Source organism: Diplodia seriata (genome assembly GCF_021436955.1).
Source record: "Diplodia seriata strain FDS-637 chromosome Unknown scaffold_3, whole genome shotgun sequence".
In the NCBI taxonomy this organism is placed as follows: domain Eukaryota; kingdom Fungi; phylum Ascomycota; class Dothideomycetes; order Botryosphaeriales; family Botryosphaeriaceae; genus Diplodia; species Diplodia seriata.
Genome location: NW_027117310.1, coordinates 2,413,608 through 2,437,020, shown reverse-complemented (window position 1 = coordinate 2,437,020; position 23,413 = coordinate 2,413,608). Strand labels below are relative to the sequence as shown.

The following is a 23,413-nucleotide window of genomic DNA, read 5'->3' as shown; positions in this document are numbered from 1 at the left end:
CAGCTTCATGCTAGCAGGTAAAGGGAAGTGATCGGAAGTAGCAATCCGTCCGAAGGGTGAGTCTGTCGGCGTATCTTTCGTTCTCACGACCATTTGGCATACCGTTGCTGTGTCATGGCTGCCTCCTGTTTATTATGGGCCATGATCTGTAGCTCGTCTCGTGTCGTTCAGCTGAGACTGACGCGTATCGGCTATTCCGATTTCTTGGCCGCAGAGTTTTCGAGTGAAGCATTCCTTCGGGTAGCTACACGGCGTTATATGTGTCGTTTCGTCCGGAAGGCTCCATCGACACCGGATGCTGCACCCGGCTAGGCGGTGAGGTAGACATGGATGCCATCAGATGGGAAGCGAGTATGGAAAAGGGAAAGGGTTGGTATCGGGGAATCGGGTGCGTCGGTGGCTGTGGGGACCGGGAGCTGATCGGTGGTATCTCCGTGGCGCAGGCGGTTCCCTGGGCCGTCGCGTTCTGGATCATCACGCAGACTGAACAGGTGAAGATGTCCCTCCGCGACTCGTGCTTCAATGGGTCATTGGCTGATCCACAGGAGCAAGCGAGAGTCGCGACACACCGCAGGCTCGCATTTAGAACTCGGTCGAGACACAGCACTCCCCGTCACGGGTCGCTACGGCCGTCGCAACGCTCGCCCAACAAGGCGGTGCCTGTGGACCGCATGCGGAGATCAGTCGGAGATCATGCTCCATCGTCCATGGCATCGAACGAAGTCGACAGGAAGTCGTTATTTTACCATGGCTGCGCCAAGCCCCAGGCTGAGGAAGCATGGCGAGCCTCGAGGCGATGACAAGCAGCGTTGTCCCTGTTACTTGAGCATCAAGGGGTTGCGTTGCGCGCCCCGCTCCGCCACTAACGCCGTCTCCCGCCATCCGCCACGGCACAACTTCCACCCGAGACACTTTCCGATCGAGGCCTTACTCACCACGGCCCAACCTCTCTCCACGCAACAATCTGCTCAAGCGCTCGATATTGGCCATGTTTGATCGTTGCCGTTTGACAAGCTGCCCCTGAAGAACGGATATGCCCAGGGCAAATCGGTGCCCCATGCGGCCCTTGGTTGACCCTCAATAGCTGCTGCTGCTAAGCGCAGATCGGAAGAAGCGCGACTTCTCCCCAGACACCGTTGCGAACAAGCGGGGCCGTCGTGACCCTGGAGAAGACAGTTCCCGATGCCGCGAGGACCCCACGTGTGCCACGCGCACCGCGGGCTGAACCGGTTTCCGCGAGCCTCGTGCGGCTCTTCCCAGCCTCACGGTTGCCACCGTCGATAAGCTCGTGGCTTCTGCATAGCAGACGAAACATTGAGAGAACCGTCCACCGGAAATGGTGTACGGCCGATCCAAGTGACGGCAACCCTGCACCACGTTTACAGCATCACGCCATGTTCACGAAGCGGAGCTCGCTCCTGGCAACTGCCGACCATAGCCGCGCCAGCCGACGCCAGAAATGGATCCCTTCTGTGGGCGTGTCATGGCAGCTCCCACTGTCCGCCCGGGCATAACTTCAGGACTTGGCAGTGAGCGGAAGTTTGTTCCCTGAACGCGTAAAATCCCAGGCGCGCGGCTTGTCGCCTTTTCCGCGCGCTACTGCCAGTATCCTAAACGCGCGTCGGTCCGTTGTTCGGCCCAAATGTCTCATGAAGCTGGCGCGTAACATGGACGGCGGCGTGTGCCGACCAGGGTTGGAATCTTCAAGCACCAAGGGGTGGTCCCTGCTCGACAGATCGGTCTTAATGTGGATACAGATAGCCGAGCGGCAGATGCAGAACCGAACGGGCTTCGATCGCAATGACCGACCCTCATGCAGCTGCAACCTCTGTACTTATTCCTACTGCTGATCACCTCCTGCTCAGGTCGGACATGCCCCCAGTCCCTTCTCTCGCGTCGTTTCCGACGACATTCCGCAAATGGGCGACAAGATCTCGAATGTCGCAATCACGCTCCTTGTGATATCGTGGATCGTTGTCTGCCTGCGATGCGGTGTGCGCCTGTTCCTCGTCAAGGCGTTCGGCGTTGACGACTGGCTGATGCTCTGCTGCCAAGTGAGCCACCCACCCAACCACCAGGACCGGCCTATATCACTGACGCCAGCAGATCATATACACCATCTGGGGCATATGCCTGTTGCTGGGCGCGAAGGCAGGGATGGGGCACCACATGGCCACACTCACCCCCGAGAACATCGTATTGGCGTTAAAGGTAAGCACGTTGAGGACGCACACCCCGGCCATGACTGATTGGTGCGGCACAGTTCTTCTACGCGTGTGGAGGCCTTTATACCTTCACCACGATGCTGGTCAAGATCGCAGTCGGCGTCTTCTTGCTCCGTGTCATCGTCAACCCCGTTCAGAAATACGTCATCTGGGGCACGCTGGCCGTGTCGAGCGGCTATGGTGTCTTCATGGTTGTAGGCTCGCTACTCCAGTGTAATCCGCCCGCCAAGTTCTGGAACGCCAGCCTGGAGGGGTCGTGTGGCAACAAGACCGGTGGCGTCTGGACCGGCTATCTTCACGCCGCCATCAGCGCCAGCGTCGATTTCATCCTGGCCGGTATCCCATTCTTCATGCTTCGACACTCAAACTTGGGGTGGAAGAAGAGGGTCGCCATCTACCTGATCATGTCCTTGGGATCCTTGTATGCTCCCACGACTTCTACCGCGCCCCCCGAACTCGCACTAACTGCAGCCCTCCAGCGCCGCCATAACCACCCTCATCCGTGTCCGCACCATCGACGACCTGTCCAAATCAGGCGACTACCTCTACAACCTCAAGGGCATCATCGTCTGGTCCTGGGTGGAGCCAGGCGTCGGCATCATCGCCGGCTCCATGGCCACGCTGCGCCCGCTCATCCGCGTCGTGTTCGAGAAGACGGGCATCTCGAAATCGGGCACCAGGACGCACACGACCACCGCGCGCTACGATCCGGACGTGAACCTGGACGACCTGCGCGGCGAGACGTCCGTAACGCGCACCAACATCGAGGCGCGCTCGAGCCCGACAAGCCCGACCACTCCGCACTTCGGCATCGGCGGCCGCGACCGGCGCAGCAGCCGCGAGTCCGTCGGCTCCGAGTCCGGCTGGCAGAGCTTTGGAAGCCAGGAACACCTGCAGAACACGCGCATCAAGCGCAGCGTCCAGGTCACCGTCTCCACGTCGGATGCGGCCGACTGCGCTAATGAAATCCAGCCGGCTCGCTCGCCGAGGGACGTAAAACGAATTTTATAGCGTCTATTTCTTTTTTATGTGTGTGTACTTTGCAATGCCGGGATATACCCTGATGGCTTTCGTTTGTTAAAAGAAAAAACAACTCCCCCTTTCAGGGTTGAACGGGAAAGAATGTTCCCACTCCTTCAACGATGAACCATACATACACGGACGCCACGAAGCTCATTATCAACCATGATTTGTCTGGATCCTTCCACATACTCGACCTTGAGGATGAGAATATGAGCAGGCTTATCGGCTGCCCGCAACGGAATCACTTGACGAACTTTAATCAGTAACCGAGTTAGTGGGCCATCTGAACAGCAGTAAAATACGCCCCTATTTCTCTCCAATGCGGCGGCAACCTCCAATCCGGCCTGTATCCTATCGACGGACCATACGATGTTTGACACCAGAAGCCCGCCTCGGCAAATGCACTGCGTCTGAAAGGGCCCGAATGGAACCATTTGCGAGCCCGTCACATTATCAAATCCACAATCGTTACCAACTGGCTTTAAGCACTCATTCAAGATATATGAAAAGATAATTTTCTCCATGTGCTGGAAAACTAGCCACACTTCATCAGTGGATCTCCAACGATAAGACGAAGGAATACATAGGGGGATGAGCGGCACGGGTAACTTTTCTGGCTGGACCGATTTACGGCCGTGATGTGTTCGCTCCTGTGGAGAATAATGCCTTCCACCAAGAGGTGTGACTAAAGACCATCCCATCGGCATTAGCAAGGATCAAACGATCGGACGAATGCGGCCTTTCTCGTACATACGAGGGAGCGGATGAAGTGCTGGCCAGTTCGCCAAAATGCTTGTAGTCCACAACCACCACCGACCAGAGACACGATTGGAACTCACCCACCGGAAAATCATGGAAAATCCATACTACAAAGTAGGTGCGGGAAAGCACGGCTTGTGTGCCAAACGACAATCCATCTATCGCAATGAGGTTTTTGAGCCTCATCAGATCCGACGAGCAGATTTCTAAGTTCTTCTTGCTGGTGATGACGAGGCAAAAGGAAATATGGGGTTTATGGCCTGACTTGTTGGCAGAAAGGCGAGCTCCAGACCGTGGGCGGTGGACTTCAGGTGCTCGAGTTATCGATAGAAATTGAGATAGTCTAGAATGAGGCCCGAAGCGTCTACATTAGCCGACGTGGCGTCCGCAAGATGGATCGGTCGATAGAACATCTTCTCTCAATACGAATGTCTTTGATAAACACCGACGACGACGATAGCATCGGGGGCAACATATGCGGTTGTAGTTCGAGCCATGTCGCTACGGCCAATAATATACAGAGCTTCTCGGAGCTGGCTCCTGAAGATCGGGGTCGATCCGAGTGACCTTGGTGAGCCATTGAAAAACCTGGGGTAACGGAAGTGTACAGCTGCACTGTTACCATCCGAATGCCGCATTTTCATCGATCAAGAGATACTCTTTCAACAGTCGAGATTCGGCCGGTTTCGCAGCAGATTCTTCTGCTGCCATGCTGAAAATCAATGCCCAACTGCAGCTCTTTACCTGCTTGCGAAGAAGGGCGTTACGCTATCCAAGCTTCGCCTGAGAGCGGATCCTCTCTTGTTCAGCAAACGAGCAATCCTCCGATACTCGGCACGGTGGAAACAGTGGGTCTCCAGGAGAAATTGAAACATATCTCGACTCACACAGATGGAATCGGCACTGCCATGTCTCCTCTGACACCAACTGGGCATTTGCGAGGGATGCAGGCGATGCGGTTTGCGATAAAGCGGTACAGGCCCAAAGCAAGGTACTTACCCGGCGATCAGAATCGATTAAGAGTTGTTGAGCGCTCAGTTTGGATAGATGGCTAGCGAGAGCAAGTTATTGATACGGTGAGGCCCTCTTCTTCAGGTTTGCCATTCTCTATCCATGGCATGGTGATCAAACAAGCCATGTGGGGCGTTTCAGGCGGAGGAACCGAAGATAACGGCCATGGGCTCCAGAGCACTGAATGCTCGCGGCTTTTCCGAGTTATCTATGTCCTCCGCGCAGCCAGCCTAATTCGCAACCGCAAGAATAGCAGACGAAGTGCGCGGCGGCAGAGGATTCTTCCCCAGCTGTAGCAGGCAGCTCGGGCCGGACATTGGTGAGGCTCGGGGGTAAGAAAGAGGCAGGCTATCTCCGAGTCAGTCGCAAGCCGGCGCATTAAAGTACTGCCGCGCAGGCTCTCCGACGCCCTCTCAACCATCTCTTTTGCGGGGCTTCTCCCTGTGTCCGGCTGGCGAATCGTAGCCACGCGGCTTGCTTTCGGACGCAGCGGATAGGCCGGCGGCAACTGACCAGACAGAAGCCAGCGCCGGGCGCGTTTCGACGAGCCCTGAGAGACGTTTGAGCTGGCCGAGACCGGCTGCTCCCGTTTCGAGTGACGCATTTTCTGGCGGGGGCGGGGCCACGCCAACGCTACCCCACGCCCACCCTGCAATAGAGCCCATCCGACCCAGCTTGCCGTGAACCAGCTCCGCCATCGCAGCACAATGCCTTCACTGCTATATCTGGTTCGCTGCCCGCCCCTCATGGACGCCATTGACCCCCCAACGCCCTCTGCTGAACCACCATGGACGCCAACAAGGACCTGCGCGTAGCCATCATCGGCTCAGGTGCGTCTCCCTCGACACGGCGTGCTCCCGCGTGCTCTTACTGACTGGCGATTCGCTCCTGCAGGCATGGGCGGCCTGGCCTGCGCCCTCGCGCTCGCGCGCAAAGGCTTCAAGCACATCGACGTCTACGAGATCGCATCGAACCTGGGCTTCGTCGGGGCCGGCATCCAGCTGGCGCCCAACCTGGCGCGCATCCTCGACCGGCTGGGCGTGTGGGCGGACATCGAGGCCGAGGCCGTGGACCTGAAGGAGACCAGCATCCGCCAGGGCGCGACCGACGGCGAGCTGGCCCACGTCGACCTCAACTACATCCGCCAGACGTACGGCTACCCGCACATGGTCGGCCACCGCGCCTCGCTGGCAGGCGGCCTGTACGAGGGCTGCAAGCGCGAGAGCGACGCCATCACCTTCCACTTCGGCACCGTCGTCAAGGAGGTGCTGTCGTGGGGGCCGCGGCCGCGGCTGCAGGCCCAGCCGCGCGAGGGCGCGCCGTTCGAGATCGAGGCCGACGTGGTGCTCGCGAGCGACGGCGTCAAGAGCGTGATCCGCGACCAGATGCTGCGCGAGCTCAAAATCGACGCGTCCATCGTCGACACGGGCCAGGCCGCCTACCGCATCATGCTGACGCGCGACGAGATGAAGCACGACCCGGAGCTGCTGCAGCTGCTCGACAAGGAGGCCGTCACGCGCTGGATCGGCGAGAAGCGCCACATCATCGCCTACCCCGTCTCCAACAAAAACATCTACAACTTGTCCACCGTGCAGCCGGACAAGAACTTCGCCGACGCGCCCTCCATCACCTACACCACCAAGGGCTCCAAGGAGGAGATGCTGCGCGTCTTCGGCGACTTCTGCCCCATGATCCTGCGCATGCTGAACCTCGTGCCCGAGGGCGAGGTGTGTGAGTGGAAGCTGCGCGTGCACGCCCCGATCCCCACGTGGGTGCACGGCCAGGTCGGCCTCGTTGGCGACGCCTGCCACCCCACCCTGCCGCACCTGGCCCAGGGCGCCGCCCAGGCCATCGAGGACGCCGCCGTGCTGGCCGAGGTGCTGGCCCGCATGCCCGACCAGACCCCCGAGACGGTTAACCGGACGCTGCGCGTGTACCAGGAGCTGCGCAAGGAGCGCGCCGAGACGCTGGTCGAGCTGGCCGCCGCGTCGGGCCGCGCGCTGCATCTGGGCGAGGGCGCGGCCAAGGAGGAGCGCGACAAGCAGTTTGCCGCGTTGAAGGAGAAGAAGGGCGGGGCGGTGCCGGACAAGTGGGCGGATGCGGACGTGCAGAAGAAGATTTACGGCCACGACTGCATAGAAGTCGCGGCTGAGCAGTACGAGACGCTGTTGCGGGGGTTGAGCCAGAACGGCGCCTCCTAGGGGAGGGTCGGGAGTGGAGCGTGTGCATATTTTGTACGTTGATATATACTCTGACGAATGCATGAAGATAGACTAAGCTTTGGACCTTCTCCACCCGCAACCGCTTCGTCGTGAAGTGTTGTGGAATCACCGAATTCACATTCCTCTGAACTAATTTTCATCAGAGATTCAACCCAACTCCCTCCCCCGCAACCTCACAACCTATTCCGCTATCCCAAGACTCGTCATCGGCGGCATTATGCTGCCCCCAACCCCAGCCTTCATCTCCTCCTCCCCCACCAACTCAATTCGATACCTCGCCACCAACGACACCACCACCTTATCAATCTCCACCCTCGCCAGATTCCGCCCAATATACATGCGATGCCCAGCCCCAAATGGTATAGCACCTTCGCCATCCTCCCCGCCTTTTCCCCTTGAATACGATTTTTGCATGCTCTTGATGCAGCTTGAGTATTACATACTCCAGGTCGCCACAGTAATTGTGGTACGCCTTCCAGATGTTGCTCAAACAAGCCAGAAGCGGGCCCGCATAACTTCGAAAGTGGATGGAAGAAGCGCTGATTGTGGAAAATAAACTTTCTTCACTTATGTCCGACGCGGAAGCTCGTAAGGCAGCCGTGGATCTATCAGCTTACCGAATTTAAGTACCCGAAAGCGAACCGACGTTGCATCAAACAAGCGGGCTCGAGCAGGCCAATCCCAAAAATAACACAATCATATTTACAAACACCAATCTACAACCGAGATATATACAGAAAATAAAACCCCTCCAGTGTGGTTGGTCCTCGTCATCATCATCTCACCACCACCTCCACCTCGCCCAGTCCAGCTCCCCATCCCTCAACCACACCTTGGGCCCGCCGCCGCCCCGATCGCCCTCGTCCCCGATCAACTCCTCCCACCCGGCATCCAGATCCACCTCGACCCGGAGCCCGCCCCCCTTCCTCGCACTAACCTCGACCGTCGCAGCTCCCTTCCGCCCTACCACTCCCGTCACCTTGCCCGAGTGTGCCGCCTCTTGCTCGCTGCAGCCCGCGCCCGCGCCGTCGTCCGGCACCCACACGCGCGGCGCGCCGCTGATCATGGCGGGCGAGGCGTAGGCGTCGCGCAGGAAGTGCTGGAGGTGCTGCTGCTGGTGCTGTTTTCGTTGCTGCTGCTGCTGCTGCCCCTCATCCCTCTCCACTCCCCCACCACCGTCCACAGCACCACCATCGCCAATCGTATTGTCGTCAGCAGCAACCTTTCCCCCGGCCCCAGACCCAGACCCAGACACATCCGGCCACTCCTCCCCCGCCATCAACATCGCCTGCAGCCGCGCAAAGTCGTCGTACACCTCCGGATGCAAGAACCCGAGCGCCTTGTGCTTCAGCGCGTCCCTCACACCCAACTTCGGCCCTCCCCGCGACGGCGGCGGAGGGGGTGGCGGCGGGGAGATGAGCGTCGCGAGCAGGGACGAGGCGGAGGCGAAGGCGGCGAGGGCGTCGCGCGCGGTTTTGGTGGCTGTGGAGGGTTTTTGTGGTGGTTTGTCGTTGTCGTTGGCGCCGTTGTCTGGGGGGTCGGGTGCGGGGTTTTCGGATGAGGATGAGGGGAAGTGCACGCGGGCGAGGAGTTTGAGGAGGTCGAGGGTTGTGGCGGCGAGGCCTTCGGCGCCTTCGAGGGCGCGGGCGTTGTTGTTGTCGGAGGAGGAGTCGCGGTGGCGGCGGTTGCGGCGGTTGCGGGTGGAGGAGGTTGGGGTGTCGGAGTCGGTGTCGGAGTCGGAGTCTGAGTCGGTTTTTTCTGGGAGTAGGGATTTGGGCGCGGTGGTGGAAGAGGGTGGTCGGGAGGTGTTGTTGTTGTTGAGGGAGCGGGTGCGGGTGCCGTTTTCGACGTGGATGGTTTCTTCTTCGACGGCGGGAGGGTCTAGTTCGGGAGGCTCGAAGCTGGGGTACTCGAACGGTAGGTCTCCGAAGCCTGGGTGGAGAAGAGAGCTGGAATCCCCGGCGTTGTCGTCGCTGGGTGGTTTGTTGGCAGATTTTCCGCTTGAGAGTGAGCGGGGAAGATTGTCGAGCAGAGGGCCTACAGCCTCGTTGAGAGAAATGTGGATGACTGCGGTCGTGGTTATGCTGATGAACATCATCACAACCGGTCCGAATGAAAGTCGAAGTGCGAAGAGACCAAGGAGGCAGACCTCAGCGAGGTAGAGCCCGGTGAGCAATTGTTTGAGGGCCAGAATATACGAAAGCCCTCGGGTATCGATTTCGGAAGAGTAAACGTAGAGCAGGTTGTACTTGAAGACAAGGTGCATGATGGAGCACCCAAGGGCAGTAAAGCCCAAGATGAGCGGCGCAATGACCGAGTAGCTGATTGCTGGAGATTTGTTAGCATGCCGCGAATATGGCGACAACGAATGGCTTACCGATGACGCCCAGGTTGATAAACACCGGCATAATGCCTCCCCAGTGAACATTCCTCATTCTATGCCATCGTTTGTACATGATCTTGGGGTTTCTTCCGAAGCGCTGAGCCACGTAGTATTTGAAAATAGCAGAAAGGTGGACGATATCGCTTGCGCCTTTGCCGAGACATTGAATGATCATGTACGAGAGATAGAAGTTTGATGCCTTTGGAAGGCACGTAGCCAACAGGCTTCGAGCTGACATTGGGTCTTTGATGATTTGCGAGATGGACGCGGATGCGGATGAGGTGAAGGTGGTGACAAGAAACACTTGAAGGACTTGAAATCCAAAGTAGGCGCGCTGGGTGAACATTTCGATATGAGTGAGCGAAGGCACACCTGCCGCTCTGGCAAGGACTGGAGCATGCGTTAGCTTTGATCGAACAACAAGAATACCCTGTCTTACCTCGTAGGATGCCGGGGACAATTGCCATCAGGAGAGACAGGGCCAGGGCTGGGAGCAAGCCTGTCAAGAAGCCGAGTATTGTCGCGGGAAGCTTCTCTATCCAGCTCAGAAAGGGGATACTGTCGGCCAAGAAGGAGATGTTGCTCGTCATTCCGACAAAAGCACAGGGGACGGACCAAAACACCGTCATCAGGGCAGTTGCGGTCATGATGCCAGTTCGGCGGACGATGCGTTCCCACCAGCGCATGCGAAGGGAAAACCAGACGATCTCGTACGGACGGACGCCGATGTAACGCTGGGACATGTGCGACGGCCGATGATAAGCAAGCGACTGGTAGGCGATCTGGGCCTCGTTCTGCGAGGTGAATTCGATGAAGGCTGCCGGCATGGGACTGCCTATGTCTCCACGATTTACCCGCTTCCGCACCTTGGCTATCTCTTTCCCAAGCTTTTTCAATCGCTTGCGCGTCCACCTGATGGTATCCACGCGCCGTAGGAAGTTGGCCAACGGCCGGTGCCAGGGCCGCTCTTCTTGGGGGATCCATTGCGCCGCGATGGAGCCTGGGATGTCGAACGGGGGGCCTTCTGGTCCAAATCTCACTGGCTCCAGTCCACCGGTAGAGTCGAGTTTCTCGTCCGCACTTTCTGTACTGGTAGTGGTAGTCGTGGCCGTATGCGTCCGCTGCCGTTCTACCGGTCCATGCTCGAGGTCGATGTCTGGCTGACGGATGTCGGGGTGGCCGTTCTTCGCTATCCGCCTCCAGGCAATGTTTGTCTTTCGGACGAGTTCAAGCTCGGCATCTTGCAAACGGGAGGCTGTCTGGTCTCTTTCCCTGACCAACCGCTCCAACTCCCACGACGTCTTTGGAATCCACACATTCTTTACCGAGTCTCCAAAGACTTTGCGCAGCTTTGCTTCGTCCAACAGCTGTTCGGGCACGCAGGTGAAAAGGACAGTGCGCGAAGAAAGACGATCGGCGTAGAAGGGGCTGAGCAGGTAGGCCTGGCGCAAGTTGATGGCGTAGATGCATTCCCTGCACACCGTGTACAGAACGACGCCTGCGAGATGTCAGCGGAGGGAGGCAAAAAGTCTGAATGTTGTGGATGAACTGACCGAAAAAGAGCCAAGCAACGACACCGTGGGCGAAGAACCAGGTCTTGTGGGCGTCGCTAACGTTTCCAAAGGTCAGACGGTCCAGCTGCTGACCGTCCCCACCCCCGCATATGTGTAACGGCAGCAGGATGGGCCATGTCAGACAGCACCCCGCCAGACAGATGTTGCGCACAACCCTGAGGAAGCGCAGAAACAGAAAGCCGTCGACCGACGAGTGATTCAGCACGTAGGTGTCGGGCAGGCGCCAGAAAGCCTTGAACCAGGTAAACCAAGTGGTGGGCAATGAAGGGGACCGCTCGCTGCAGCGCGAGTTCAGTCAGTTCGGAGCGAGCACGGACGGGCAGATGACGTACTATGGGTGCAGGCTCGAGAGGAATGTGCGCGGCGCATAAACCCGAGGGCACTTCCGGCGCAAGACCAGGAAAATGAGCAGACAGACGCCGACGTAGATGGAGACTGGAATCAGGGTGGTGAAGAGGGCCGAGACGGAAGCCGAGTTGGAGCCCGAACTGATTCCCGTCACCGTCGCCGACGACGAGTTGTCGCGCGAGCTGCCGATTCGCGGATCATTGTCCTCGTTCTTCACGAGCGTCAGCCTTGCTACATGCCATGGTGCAACGTCCGCTCCTTACCACCGGGTCACTTCGAGCAAGCAGGTTGGCGCCATCCATGAGAGCGTCGCACGCATTGGGTCCACGGGTATATTGAAGAGAGATGGCTGTCCAACGTTGCGGATTTGAATGCGGAGGGACAGGAGACACGATAAGCCACCCGCCTTACCGAGATTTTGCGCCCCAGAATTGCGCTCCAATCACGAAGAAGACCCGCGGATCGCTGGGCGCTGGCTCGGTGCAGCCGCAATTCGGCTGCACGTTGACGACTCAATCGGCCGATACGAAAGGCGCCATGGCGTCGACCCGAGGCCTCGTTAGGCATCGGCACTCCCGACTGTGTGGCGATCCAGACTCCAGCTCCTCTCGACTGCGCCACAACGCCCTTCCCACTCTCCCAGCCCCTCAGGCCACAGGAGAGCCCTCAGCCCTCAGGCCTTCTGCCCAGCAACCAAGCTTGAGCCAGCGGAAATCACTCCGACGGCGCGCAACATTGAGGAAACTCGGAGGCATCTTCACAGCTCTTTTCCTTTCTCCCTCGACTTGGCAGTCTTAGCGATATATTGACTGGCAGATCCCTTCTGTGACCAGCAAATGCTGGCCACGTGGAACGGATCCTCCGCCTCGCGCCGCCCGTCCAGCCGATCTGCAGAGACCCGCCCGAGCACAAATTGGCTAGTAAGGAAGTGTGTCAACGCTTTTACGGGACCCTCTGCCGGCGGGCATGGCTGCGCTGGTTTCTGCGCCCCGTTGCACCGTTGAAACGGCGTTCAGGTACGCCATTTTAGCTGTTGTCTTTAGTCAACGAGCATGACTGCAGGCTCTACACTACCTTTACGCCTTTCCTCGCGGCACCGGAGAGTAAGATTTGGCCTTTTCGGCAGGTCAGCAATTTCTTACTACGACTGCACCAGCCCGGGGTTCCAATTACTTGGTCGAACTCATCCGGCTCCCTGCAGATCTCTCCGATTCCCTTCCGGCCCGGCAGGAGTACCGAGTAATCCCTTTGCAGCCTGTCTCACCTCAGCTGAACTCGACAGCCTCTGAGCAATTGTTGCCCCGTGCACCGCTACCAGAACCAACCCATAGGCCCTACCTCGGTCGAACATCACAGAGGGGACCCGGGCGGCTGGCACCTCTGTCGGCCTTGTCCGACGACAGCATACATACGATTGATCTCACTCCTTGTCCATGACGGCCAACTTGAGGAACAAGCGAGAGAAAAAAAATCCTCAGGGTGCTGCGAATCCATCAATTGGCGTAGTAGTATACCTACTCCATGAAACTATGTATTCGATTTCCCCTGCCCATCGGTCCCTGGTCGAGCCCGAGTCCACGGACCCGGTTGGGTGGGTGTGGACAAAACAAGGGTCGCGCAAAAGTAACAATTGCGGAAACCTGACTCGATCAAAAATCAAGAGGGCCGCCGCCCATGAGGAAGTCGACCTTGCCCAGCGGCACCCCCTTCATCCTGCAGAGGCCGTACGCGATCGAGTTGTGGAACCAGAAGTTCGGGAGCCCGAACTGGTTCAGGAACTTGATGCCGTCGGCGAAATCGGCCTCGAAGCCCACTCCCTCTATGCCTATACGTGGGTACGTCGAGAGTCAGTTTTGTTCAACGAATCCCCCATCTTTCCCTACTACTACTACCACTACTGCTACTACTACTACGACATGTTGCGAAACACAAAACAGGTAATTCTTTTTTCTCAGAATTGGGGTTTATTTTTCTTTCCAACTTACCGCTAGTCCAGAGATGACAACGGTTGCCCTCGCGGCCGTCCACGTCCTCTTTCTTGAGGGCCTCAAGGCGCTGGATCTCCTTCTGCAGCGCGCCCGCGAGGCCCGCGAGGCTATCCTCGCCGTCCAGGGCGGTCGACGAGGGCGCCCAGCCCCACGCGTCCGTCAGCGTGCAGCTGCGAGACAGCATGCAGCACGCGCGGATCTGGAAGACGAACGTGTTCATGTCGGGCGACAGCCGCGCCTCGAGCATCTCCGACTCGGGCTTGCCGTTTTCCTTGCACCACGATTCGGCCTGGGTTTTGATTGTTATTATCGTCGTTGTTGTTTTTGTTGTTGTCGTGGCTGGTGGGGGAATTGTCGACGACGGTAACGACGACGACGAGGTACGGAGCAAGGGTTGTTCGCTTACCTTCTGAACGAGCGCATGGGTGTTCTTGAGGGCCCTGGTCAGGACCGGGATGGTCATGTCGTACAGAGAGAGGGTCATGATTGCGGCTGTGAATTGTTGGCGGGGTGAAGGAGAGTACGGGCTGTAAGATGCGGAGTAGTGGCTTTTATATACCTAGACTCTTTGTGACTCGAAAACTCTCCGCGCAGTACCCCACCTGGTCGGACAATTTAGCGAGCGCCGCTCTAACACCGCATGTCATCAATGCGATAAGCTTGGGCGCCTATACGTTAATGCCGTTCGATGCGCGCCAATTACCAACCCATGCACTCATTACCAACCAATGCTAGGCCGCAGTCGGTGGAATTCAGACGTTGGTCAGAGTATCCTATACCAGAACTTCTCAAAAAGCAAAAGCCCGAAACCAATCTCGGTGTGTTACGGGCGTCTGCGGGCGTAGTAAGCTTATCGTAGAGCGCGGAAACGTTTGCCGGAGAGTTACCGTCCTGCTGCCTGGTTGCAACACTTCGCGGCTGCTTACTGGCCAATGGCAGGTGCCTACATCGTCGTGGGATTCTCGAAGGAACACTAAATCCTGCGGCAAGATAAACGTGGTCTAGAACTGCGCGTGTAGCGTAGAACAGCGTGTAGAAGTAAGCTTACGCCAAGACTCGTATCTGACAATGAAAAGGATTAAGTCTATCATGTAGTTTAATTCTTGGTTTCATTGAGCATAAGTCGTGAGAGACTTATACTTGGGGATCTCAGGAGCCTTGCAGGAGACAGTCTGTTTAAAGACTGTGGCGGCTTCATATCGCCGGGTAAGTACGGCGAGATCTGAACACACTTGTTTCGTGTTGAATTATTCCCGCAATCCTTATGGATGAACTACCCTAGCAATATGCAAGTTTAGCTCATACACTAGTTTTCGGGATTTCCTATTATGCTCTCCAGTTGCCTGCTTTGGATGGACGATACGCACAGCGCAAATTTGGAATGAATACCCGACCAAGTATGGGAGTTTGTGAAACTTTTTGAGACGGCTTCCGATGCCGTTGATTCAAATAGGTGGACCACCTGCTGCTCACAGAGACATGCATCAATGATATTTGCGAAAAATGTCCTGCTTTGGGTATTTGCATGGTATAACATGTCGTGCGCTCAGCACAACACCAAAGGCATAAGTAAATGCACTTAAAAATAGTATTACGGGTATTCAAATCTTGATACTGTATCCACTCTATTAAAGCTCGACTCCACATGCACCCAAGCATTCATAAAGAGCACTACCCTACGACCACCCACCAGCTAAACAACATTGCCTCGCACTTGCTTGATCTGCTTAACATTAAGGTTCCGCCACAGGCTCACGCTCGCAAGCGCGCCGACAAGGATGCACACGGAAGTGATGCACATGATGCGCTGCGAGGCGCCGTACGCGGCGTTGATGCCGTCCCTCTCGGGGGTGCCGACGGCGTAGCTGGTCTGGACGGTGATGTCGGAGTAGATGGCGGCGGCGTCGGTGCCGGCGGGGGTGTATTTGACAAGGTTCTTGTAGAAGGTGCCGGTCCAGATGGCGGCGGCGACGGTGCTGCCGATGGACGAGCCGACGCTGCCGAACAGGTCGAGCACGGCCATGATGACGGCGACGTGCTGGTGGTCCGACGGCGACAGCATGGCCATCTCGCCGCAGATGACGATGGGCCCGCCCGCGAAGGCGACGAAGATCTGCGTCATGACGATGTAGCCGATGCTCTGGTCGGGCTGGCGGAAGTGGATCATGAGGCCGACGCCGAGCATCATGAGCGGCACGAGGAAGAAGAGGGCGAAGGGCTTGAAGCGGCCGGTGCGGTACACGAGCGCCGACACGATGACGGACGAGAAGCACGACACGGTGCGGTAGATGTTGCTTATGTACGTCGTCTGCGCGACGCCGGTGCTCCACACGACCATCAGCATCGACGTGAAGTACGAGCCCCACACGGCCGAGTTGGCGAAGACGAAGAGGAACATGATGCCGCCGAACAGCACGGTGCGGTCCGCGAGCAGCCCGAACGGGATGAAGGTGACGGGCGCGAGGAAGCGCTCCCACAGCACGAAGGCGGCGACGAGCGCGGCGCCGACGACGATCATGGCGATGATCATGGGCGACCGCCAGCCGTCGGCCTGGTACGAGTAGAGCGAGAAGGGCAGCAGGAACAGCGCCATGCCCGCGCCGAGCAGCAGGATGCCGAAAAGGTCGACGTCGACGACGAACTTCCACGCGTTCCGGAGCGTGATGTGGCGCACCTTGCCCTGCGGCTCGAGGAGGCCCATCTTCTCCGCCTTGTGCTGGTTCCACAGGAAGAGGAAGATGAGCGGACCGAGCACGAAGGGCGCGACGATGGCCCACAGCCCAATGCCCCAGCGCCAGCCTATGCCGCCGCTGGCCAGGACGCTGTCGGTGATGGGCCCGGCCGCCCAGGTGGTGAAGATGTAGGGAGTGGTGGCGAAGGAGAGCATGAGGGCACGGCTCTTCAGCGTCGAAGTATCGGCGACGTAGATGGTCAGGACATAACTGACACCCTGGGATCTGGGAACCGGTCAGTAACCACATTGGGCGAGATGGCGGCGGTGGCGAGCTTACCCAACGGTATAGAAGGTTTGAGCGGCAGCATAGGTGGTGACGTTGTTGCAGGCGGCCATCATGACGAACCCGAGCATCCAGATCAAGAGCATCAGACCGAGACCCTGCGGGCGACCCCAGGCATCGAGAATCTTGGCCAGGGGAAGCTTGAACAGACCAGCAACGAGGTTGGCCACGATGCTGGTTGCGGCGGTCAGGGAATGCATCTGGAACGCACTGGTGACGAAGGGGGTGAAGACGCCGAGGGCGACCTCCTGAATGGAGGTGACAACATAGAAAAGCCAGATGCTGGGAGGGTGGTTAGAAAATTGACGCCTTCGTTGTGTGTAAATTGGAGGCTCACAAGAGGTAGGCCAAGGCAATGTGCAGCTTGCTCCAGACGGCAGTGACGGCCTCGACTTTCTGCACACCTGCCTGAGCACCCTTGTCGACCAGGTCGTTGATGTTGTCCTTGTCGAGCGACTCGTGTTGAGGCTCAAGCGTCTTCTCGTCGGCGACTGGCTGGATGGGGGCCGGTTCCTCAGTCGGCAATTCGGCCGTCTTCTTGGAGAAGAAACCCATGGCTGCAACTGCACAAGCCGGGCGGGGGATCGGCGGGACGGTTGATCGGAGCTGCGGCCGGGCTCAGGCGCGTGAGACGGCAGCAAGAACACCACAGAGGCGTCGATAGAGGAGATGGGCAGAGCGAAGACGGTAATTCACACATTCGGCGCAACGCAGCTAGATATATAGGCATGAATGCAGAGCCAGACTGGCCGCTGTCGGCAAAAGCTTGAGCGGCATCGTTCCACCCGCGAGCTCTTGGCAGCTCTGGAACGCGAGTACTGCCGGCGACGGACGACACATGCAGACGACGATGGCGTTGGAGGCTGGCGCTGGTTGGTCGCCTGCGCGAGACAGTCCATGTGGTGGAGAAAGCAGGCGCCATGGCAAAGATTTTATCTGATCTCCGCCCCAGTTTATCAATCTTATCAATCAATCGATTGGCCGGCGCGGGCGAGGGTTGAGATCCTTCGGCAAAGTCCTTGGGCGAGATCTCGCCTCTTTGCCGAGTGCAACATTCCTTCGCGCGCGGCCCATTTCCCTTCTCTTCCTCATCGCCGTCGACCGCTGAGCCCAACGTCTTCCCACCTCCCCATCTCCACGTCTTTGCATCAACCCATCAACTGACACTGTCGTCTCATGACCTTCTGAATTGCCCGCCGACTCGGTGAGAAGGTGCAGTGCGATTGCGACACTGCTCGATTTTGCCGTACCACTTTTTGTCAATCAAATCCCTTCTTTATTTTCGAAACACTGCCAGGTGGCGACAAAGCAAAGAAGGCTGTTTTTATGCGTAACACATGAGGAGAAGCCCCTCAAAAAAAATGCATAGATGTTGCGCGACAATACCTATGCGTTCGATCTCGTTTCTGACCATTTTTAACTTTCCGTTCTGACCCGAAGCGGATGTAAATACCGCCCGCTGAAGAAGTGGCCGCAACAGCGTCGTCTTCGGCCACCATCCTCCCTTTCCGCTGCCGTGATGGCCCAATGGCAACCCCATCAGATCTACAGATCGACAAGAGCTCACGGCAAAGCCTCACTCAAAGTCCTGGGTTTCGCTCGCACCAAAGACTACTGAAAGCAGCGCTACATCCACCTCTCCGTTTGCCTTTGCGCCTCTTCCTCTGGCGACCGTGACGAGACGGCCCCGTTTCACGCGCGGGACTTGAAGAACGAAGGCCCATGGCGGATATCAAGGAGGAAGTCTGCATGCGAGTGGGCGGCGCGGATGGTCTCGCGTGGAGCAGAGGAGTGTGAGGAAAACATTTGAGCAACGTTTCCACCCCATCAAGAATCCAGCGCAAAACACCTCTCACTACTCGCCGCCTCGTTCCCCCACCAATTGGGCATCGACACGACCTTGCCCGCGCCGAAAAACAGGAAGATCAACAGCATGTTGAAGTTGAACCCGGCGTCGAACGCGGCGGCCAGGATGTAGTTCCAGCGGGCCCAGACGTCGTAGCGGCGGCGGTAGGCCCAGTACATGACGACGAAGCCGCCGAGGAAGCAGCTGGTGTAGCCGGCGCTGATGTTGCCGTAGAAGTGCGCCATGGTCGAGAAGAAGATGGTCGTGTTGCACAGGTTGAACTTGAGGCGCGGGAAGGCGCGGTGCAGCGCGAAGACGGCGACGGGCGCGAGCAAGCCGACAAGGAAGCCGTAGGGGAGGATGCGGTAGATGTGTTGCTGGAAGAGGCGGCGGGGGCCCTGTTTTGGAGGTCAGCAAAGCGCTCAAAAGAGTGGGGGATGGAGGGGAAGCTACTTACGATCAGGACGTACTGCACGCCCATGGTCAGGTTCGACGTCAGGCTCTGCGCCGTCCACTGGTGCGACGGGTCCTCGAGCTTGCCGGTCAGGTAGTCGAACTTGGTGTCGAGCACCCAGCGGACGACGGCGTAGTTGACGGGGATGCCGAGAAACGAGCCAAACACCTGGGTGAAGAAGACGGTCTTGGGCGGGATGTGCATGTAGTGGCCGATCTTCATGTCCTGCAGGTTGTACTGGGCGCGGTACCACGCGTTGCCGGCGATGCTGCCGTAGACGGAGGCGCCGGTGGGGTTCTTGTAGCCGCTGACGGCGTTGACCATCAGCCCGTACAGCAGCTCGTTCACGGTGCCGATGGGCAGCTGGAAGTTGGACAGGGCGTACAGCCAGCCCAGCGGCACGACGAGCACGGCGCCCGTGCCGATGGCGACAAAGTACGTCCACGTCGGGATGTACAGCTGCCCGCACGCCACGATGGTGACGAGCGACACGAAGGACACGCCGAACAGCGCGAGGAACCACCACATGGGCACCTCGTCGTACGCCCGCTGCAGCACGCTGAGCTGGTCGTCGTACTGCTCCTGGATGCGCGCCCCGCGCCGCGTGGCGCGCTCGCGCAGCTTGGAGAAGCTGTCGCGGATCTGCCGGTAGCCGAAGAGCGCCATCCAGACGACGGCCGACGTGTAGGCGGCGTAGTCGAAGAACATGCCCCATAGCACCTGCGTGCTGACGAACGGCGGCCCGTACTCTTGGTAGGCGGTCTCGTTGAAGGTGACCTGAGGGGTGAGCAGACTCGTGGTGGGATAGGATGTTCCGTTCTCTGCGACGAGGTCAGTCAGATTGCACACTCATCCGGATTTCAAAAATGGAAGAGCGTACCTAGGAACAGTCGGTTCGACATCAGCTGATGGTGCCACTGGCCCAAACCCCCGAACTTGGCCGCCGGAAGCAGAATCCAGCAGCTGCACACGAAGGCGGCGAACATGACGACCTGGGTCCACCACGGCGTCAGGAACAGGTTGTAATTGGTCGAGATGTTGCTCCAGTCCAGCGAAAGGTTGAGGAAGCCCATCCCGCCAAAGCCGGCGCCGACGAAGTTGGCCACCGAGTTGTTCGGCGCCACCCAGCACAGGAAGGCCAGCGAACCCAGCATGGGAAATACGAACTCCGGGAGGAACTGCCACAGGATGACAGCGAGGAGCACGAGGAAGAAGACTTTCGACTGCTTCCGTGACAGCGCCGTCGGGTTCTCGCGCTGCTTCTTCTGCGTCTCGAAAAGCGCCGTCTGGCACAGCCTGCGATTGGGTCAGTCTCGACACCACACCAGGCCACAACGAGCCAACACTCACGCGGTAAACCAGGGGAACTGCGGGTCATAGATAAGGAACTGCCGAGCAATAGCCGCAAAGGAGTAGCCCGTGAAAACGATACCCCACATGAAGAAGATGGCGACCGCGGGGTGAACCTTGGAATCGAAGTACAGCTCCGCCATGGAGATGGGGGCATAGCCAAGGTTGTACGTCGCCCCCGACGCCGCCGAGATGGTCACGAGCACGTGCTCCTTGACGCTGAACGGGCCCGGGTTGAGGTTGAAGCCCCAGCTGGTAAACGGCAGCCGCACCTGCCACGCCGGCAGCACCTTGGCCATCCAGGACCCCGCGTAGCTCGACGCGATCTGGACGAAGAAGACCGAGTACGGAGCGTACGTCGTGCGGAAGTGGCTCATCATGCTGAGGAAGGCTCCGGGCACGACGAAGATGACGGTCAGGACGAAGTAGCGGAAGGTGAGCGTCGGCAGCGTCGGGTCGTCGTGCAGGCTGACGATGCGGCGCACGTAGGGGGGGATGTCCTTAAGTCGCGGGTCATTGTCGTCGATGGCCTCTTCTTCGCTGTCGCCTGTCTGTGTCGTAAAGATGAACGGTGGCTTTTCGAGATCGGATACAACCGGTGCGGGCTTGCCAGATTCTTCGGATGCCTTGGGCCGGATTTCCTGGATTGGTAGTGAGTTCAAGTAAACCATCATCTTTTTCGGGTGGGTGTCAAACCGTTGTCGCGTCCACTGGCCGCGAGTTCGTTGTTGAGGTCGACATGGCGATCATGCGGCTCGACACTAAAAACGCCGAGGAGATAAGAGATGCGGGAGCCAAGTCGATCAAGCCAGGGCAGCAGTCTTGGGTCCCGATGCTAATAAATGGTTCATTCAGAGTTACTACTACTGGCACTACAATGCGGCACTGCAGCAGCACGCTATGTGCGTTGCGGATGGTGTCATCGTATTGTGGTGTTTGCATCACCATAGTTTGCAGATCATAGTGCGGGTAAAGAGCACCACCTGCCCCATGTGGTCATCCAGCCCGCTTTACCTGCAGAACTCCATGTGGCAATCGAATCGATCCAAGGACCGCATTTCAGATTTTTAATTTTCAAGGCCGACAACCGAGCGGCAAAGCAGTATTGAGATGTTACCAATGACTCCGGCCGTAGCGTCCAGTCAACAGGCCACTTGACAGCCTTGACATCTTTCATGTCAAAAGTCAATTTGCTGGGTCTCGCGATACTAGTACCTAACGATTATTGCACCATTGAAAATTTTCTGATCGAGTCACGAGAGAGCAGTAGCGCGACTCAACCGAGTCTCGCCTAAACTCAACGTCTTTGGAACTCCCGTTTTCTGGCATTCCCACATCCAAGGAAAGCTCTACTCGTCGGCAAGTTCGGCAGGGAACTTGACAACGCAACTTGCCGAGGCACCAGAACTGGGTTTGAGTTCGAGTCTGCGAATAAGTAGACATCGCACGGAGCATGCGCCGATATCGCACCCCAACTTGCTTTGCCAACGATATAAAAGGTACAACGGCCTGGAGCTTGGAAACACAGAGGGCTTCCTATAGCACTCATTCAAGCTAGTCGCATCTCATGTCGATCTCTTGATCATCTGTACCGTCGTCCAAAATTACTGATCCTGGTGCGAAAATAGGCAAGGATGCTCTCTCTCGGAGGTACTTCTCGATGCTGATAGACATTGCAATGTAGCTGACCCACTAACCCCAAAACTCCAATTCCCATGTACATCCATCTCTATTCCTTGCGCAAGCTCTCCGCAGCCTGCTCTCCGGCGATCCGCCCGTACACAACACACTCCAGCAATGAGCTTCCGCCCAGCCTGTTAGCGCCGTGAATGCCTCCGCTCACCTCCCCTGCGGCCCAGACGCCCTCAATCGGCTTGTCATCTTTATCCAGCACCTCAGCCTTGTCATTGATGACCACGCCGCCCATGGTAAAGTGCACCACAGGCGTCACTCTCCCGACATAAACAACCGACTCGGGCGTCACATCCTTGAGCTCCCAGTGCCCAAACGCCTTGCGCCCCAACGGATCCTCCGCCTTCCCCGTCGCCGCATCAGCATAAGCCTGCAGCTCCCTGACAGCCTGCTCGCCGCCGAGCTCGCCCACCGTCGTCTTCCGCATCAGCCCCTTGAACAGGTAAAACCCGACGTGGCTCTTCGCCGCCCGATACGCGCCCTCGTCCAGCACGATCTTCACATCCCACACCTTGACCCCATCCACAACCTCATCAGGCCCTCCCTCCGTGATCCGATCCGTCACGACCTGCCTCGTCTGCAACTCATCCACGAACCTCCTTCCCCCCCTCAACATGAGCCCGCCCTCGCCCCGCAGCACCTCGGCCGCCAAAAACTTGACCGGCGCCCCGACCGCCGCCGGATCCACGAACCCCGTCGGGTGCACCTGCACCATCTCCATGTCGACCAGCCGCGCGCCCACCGCGGCCGCCGTCAGCAGCGGCGCGCTGCCGGGCCACGCCTCGTTCGTCGACGGGAACCCGGCCAGGTCGGGCCGGTACGTCTGCAGCATGCCCGCGGCGTCGCCCGCGAAGCCGCCCGTCGCGAACACGACCGGGCCGCGCAACTCGCGCTTCTCTCCGCCCTCGGCGTCGCTGTGGTGGTACTCGACGCCGGCGACGCCGGGCCCGCCGTCGTCGCGCGGGAGGAGCCGCGTCACGGTGGCGTTGGTCAGCAGCGTGAAGTGTGGCGAGGCGTTGAGCTCTTTGAGGAGGGTCGTCACGATGGCGGCGCCGGGCGGCGTGGGTCCGGCGCCGCGGTGGGTGCGCGCGCGCGAGTGGCCGCCCAGCTGCGCGACGACGCTGAGGTCGATGCCCTTGGCGTCGGCGAGCCAGTAGATGGCGTCCTTGCTGCGCTGCGTGAGGGTCCGGATGAGGGCGTCGCGCGTGGGGGAGGATTTGTCGGCGAAGGCGGCGCCGGCGGAGCGCACCGTGTCGGCGTAGAAGGCGTCGTCTTCCGGCAGGGACGCGGGCTGGTAGCGGGTGGGCGCGCCGTTGATGCCCGAGGACGCTTTGATGCTGTTGCCGCCCGGCTTGGGCAGGCGCTCCAGGAGGGTGACGGGGTGGTGGGCGGAGAGCAGGGTGGAGGCGGCGGAGAGGCCGGCGAGGCCGGAGCCGACGACGACGGCGCGGCGGGCGGATGGCGCGGCGGCGGTTGTGGTGTTTTGCGACATGGTGGAGAGCAGGCGGGTGTAGAGCATGG

General features: G+C 58.7%; 7 protein-coding genes across 7 annotated transcripts; 2 read left to right on the top strand and 5 right to left on the bottom strand.

The window, feature by feature from the left end:
* Positions 1–2,169: 2,169 nt before the first annotated feature.
* Positions 2,170–3,236, top strand: SLS55_003465 (uncharacterized protein; the record flags this gene model as incomplete). Its single annotated transcript, XM_066774940.1, has 3 exons — positions 2,170–2,211; positions 2,264–2,646; positions 2,705–3,236. The coding sequence occupies 3 exons, from the start codon at positions 2,170–2,172 to the stop codon at positions 3,234–3,236; spliced, it is 957 nt and encodes a 318-aa protein (XP_066635059.1).
* A 2,569-nt stretch (positions 3,237–5,805) lies between these two features.
* SLS55_003464 (uncharacterized protein) lies at positions 5,806–7,219 on the top strand (the record flags this gene model as incomplete). The annotated part of the gene is made up of 2 exons (XM_066774939.1): positions 5,806–5,848; positions 5,913–7,219. 2 exons carry the CDS (start codon positions 5,806–5,808, stop codon positions 7,217–7,219), a joined length of 1,350 nt encoding a protein of 449 aa, XP_066635058.1.
* An 802-nt stretch (positions 7,220–8,021) lies between these two features.
* Positions 8,022–11,847, bottom strand: SLS55_003463 (uncharacterized protein; the record flags this gene model as incomplete). Its single annotated transcript, XM_066774938.1, has 7 exons — positions 8,022–9,568; positions 9,618–10,013; positions 10,063–10,122; positions 10,183–11,121; positions 11,177–11,475; positions 11,530–11,756; positions 11,809–11,847. The coding sequence occupies 7 exons, from the start codon at positions 11,845–11,847 to the stop codon at positions 8,022–8,024; spliced, it is 3,507 nt and encodes a 1,168-aa protein (XP_066635057.1).
* Positions 11,848–13,194: 1,347 nt separating this feature from the next.
* SLS55_003462 (uncharacterized protein) lies at positions 13,195–14,017 on the bottom strand (the record flags this gene model as incomplete). Its single annotated transcript, XM_066774937.1, has 3 exons — positions 13,195–13,370; positions 13,531–13,822; positions 13,940–14,017. The coding sequence occupies 3 exons, from the start codon at positions 14,015–14,017 to the stop codon at positions 13,195–13,197; spliced, it is 546 nt and encodes a 181-aa protein (XP_066635056.1).
* Positions 14,018–15,226: 1,209 nt separating this feature from the next.
* SLS55_003461 (uncharacterized protein) lies at positions 15,227–17,105 on the bottom strand (the record flags this gene model as incomplete). The annotated part of the gene is made up of 3 exons (XM_066774936.1): positions 15,227–16,490; positions 16,545–16,832; positions 16,888–17,105. 3 exons carry the CDS (start codon positions 17,103–17,105, stop codon positions 15,227–15,229), a joined length of 1,770 nt encoding a protein of 589 aa, XP_066635055.1.
* Positions 17,106–18,377: 1,272 nt separating this feature from the next.
* On the bottom strand, positions 18,378–20,874 carry OPT7 (OPT superfamily; the record flags this gene model as incomplete). The annotated part of the gene is made up of 4 exons (XM_066774935.1): positions 18,378–18,794; positions 18,854–19,671; positions 19,731–20,146; positions 20,201–20,874. The coding sequence occupies 4 exons, from the start codon at positions 20,872–20,874 to the stop codon at positions 18,378–18,380; spliced, it is 2,325 nt and encodes a 774-aa protein (XP_066635054.1).
* Positions 20,875–21,929: 1,055 nt separating this feature from the next.
* Positions 21,930–23,384, bottom strand: SLS55_003459 (uncharacterized protein; the record flags this gene model as incomplete). The annotated part of the gene is made up of 1 exon (XM_066774934.1): positions 21,930–23,384. One exon carries the CDS (start codon positions 23,382–23,384, stop codon positions 21,930–21,932), a length of 1,455 nt encoding a protein of 484 aa, XP_066635053.1.
* Between the last annotated feature and the right edge of the window lie 29 nt (positions 23,385–23,413).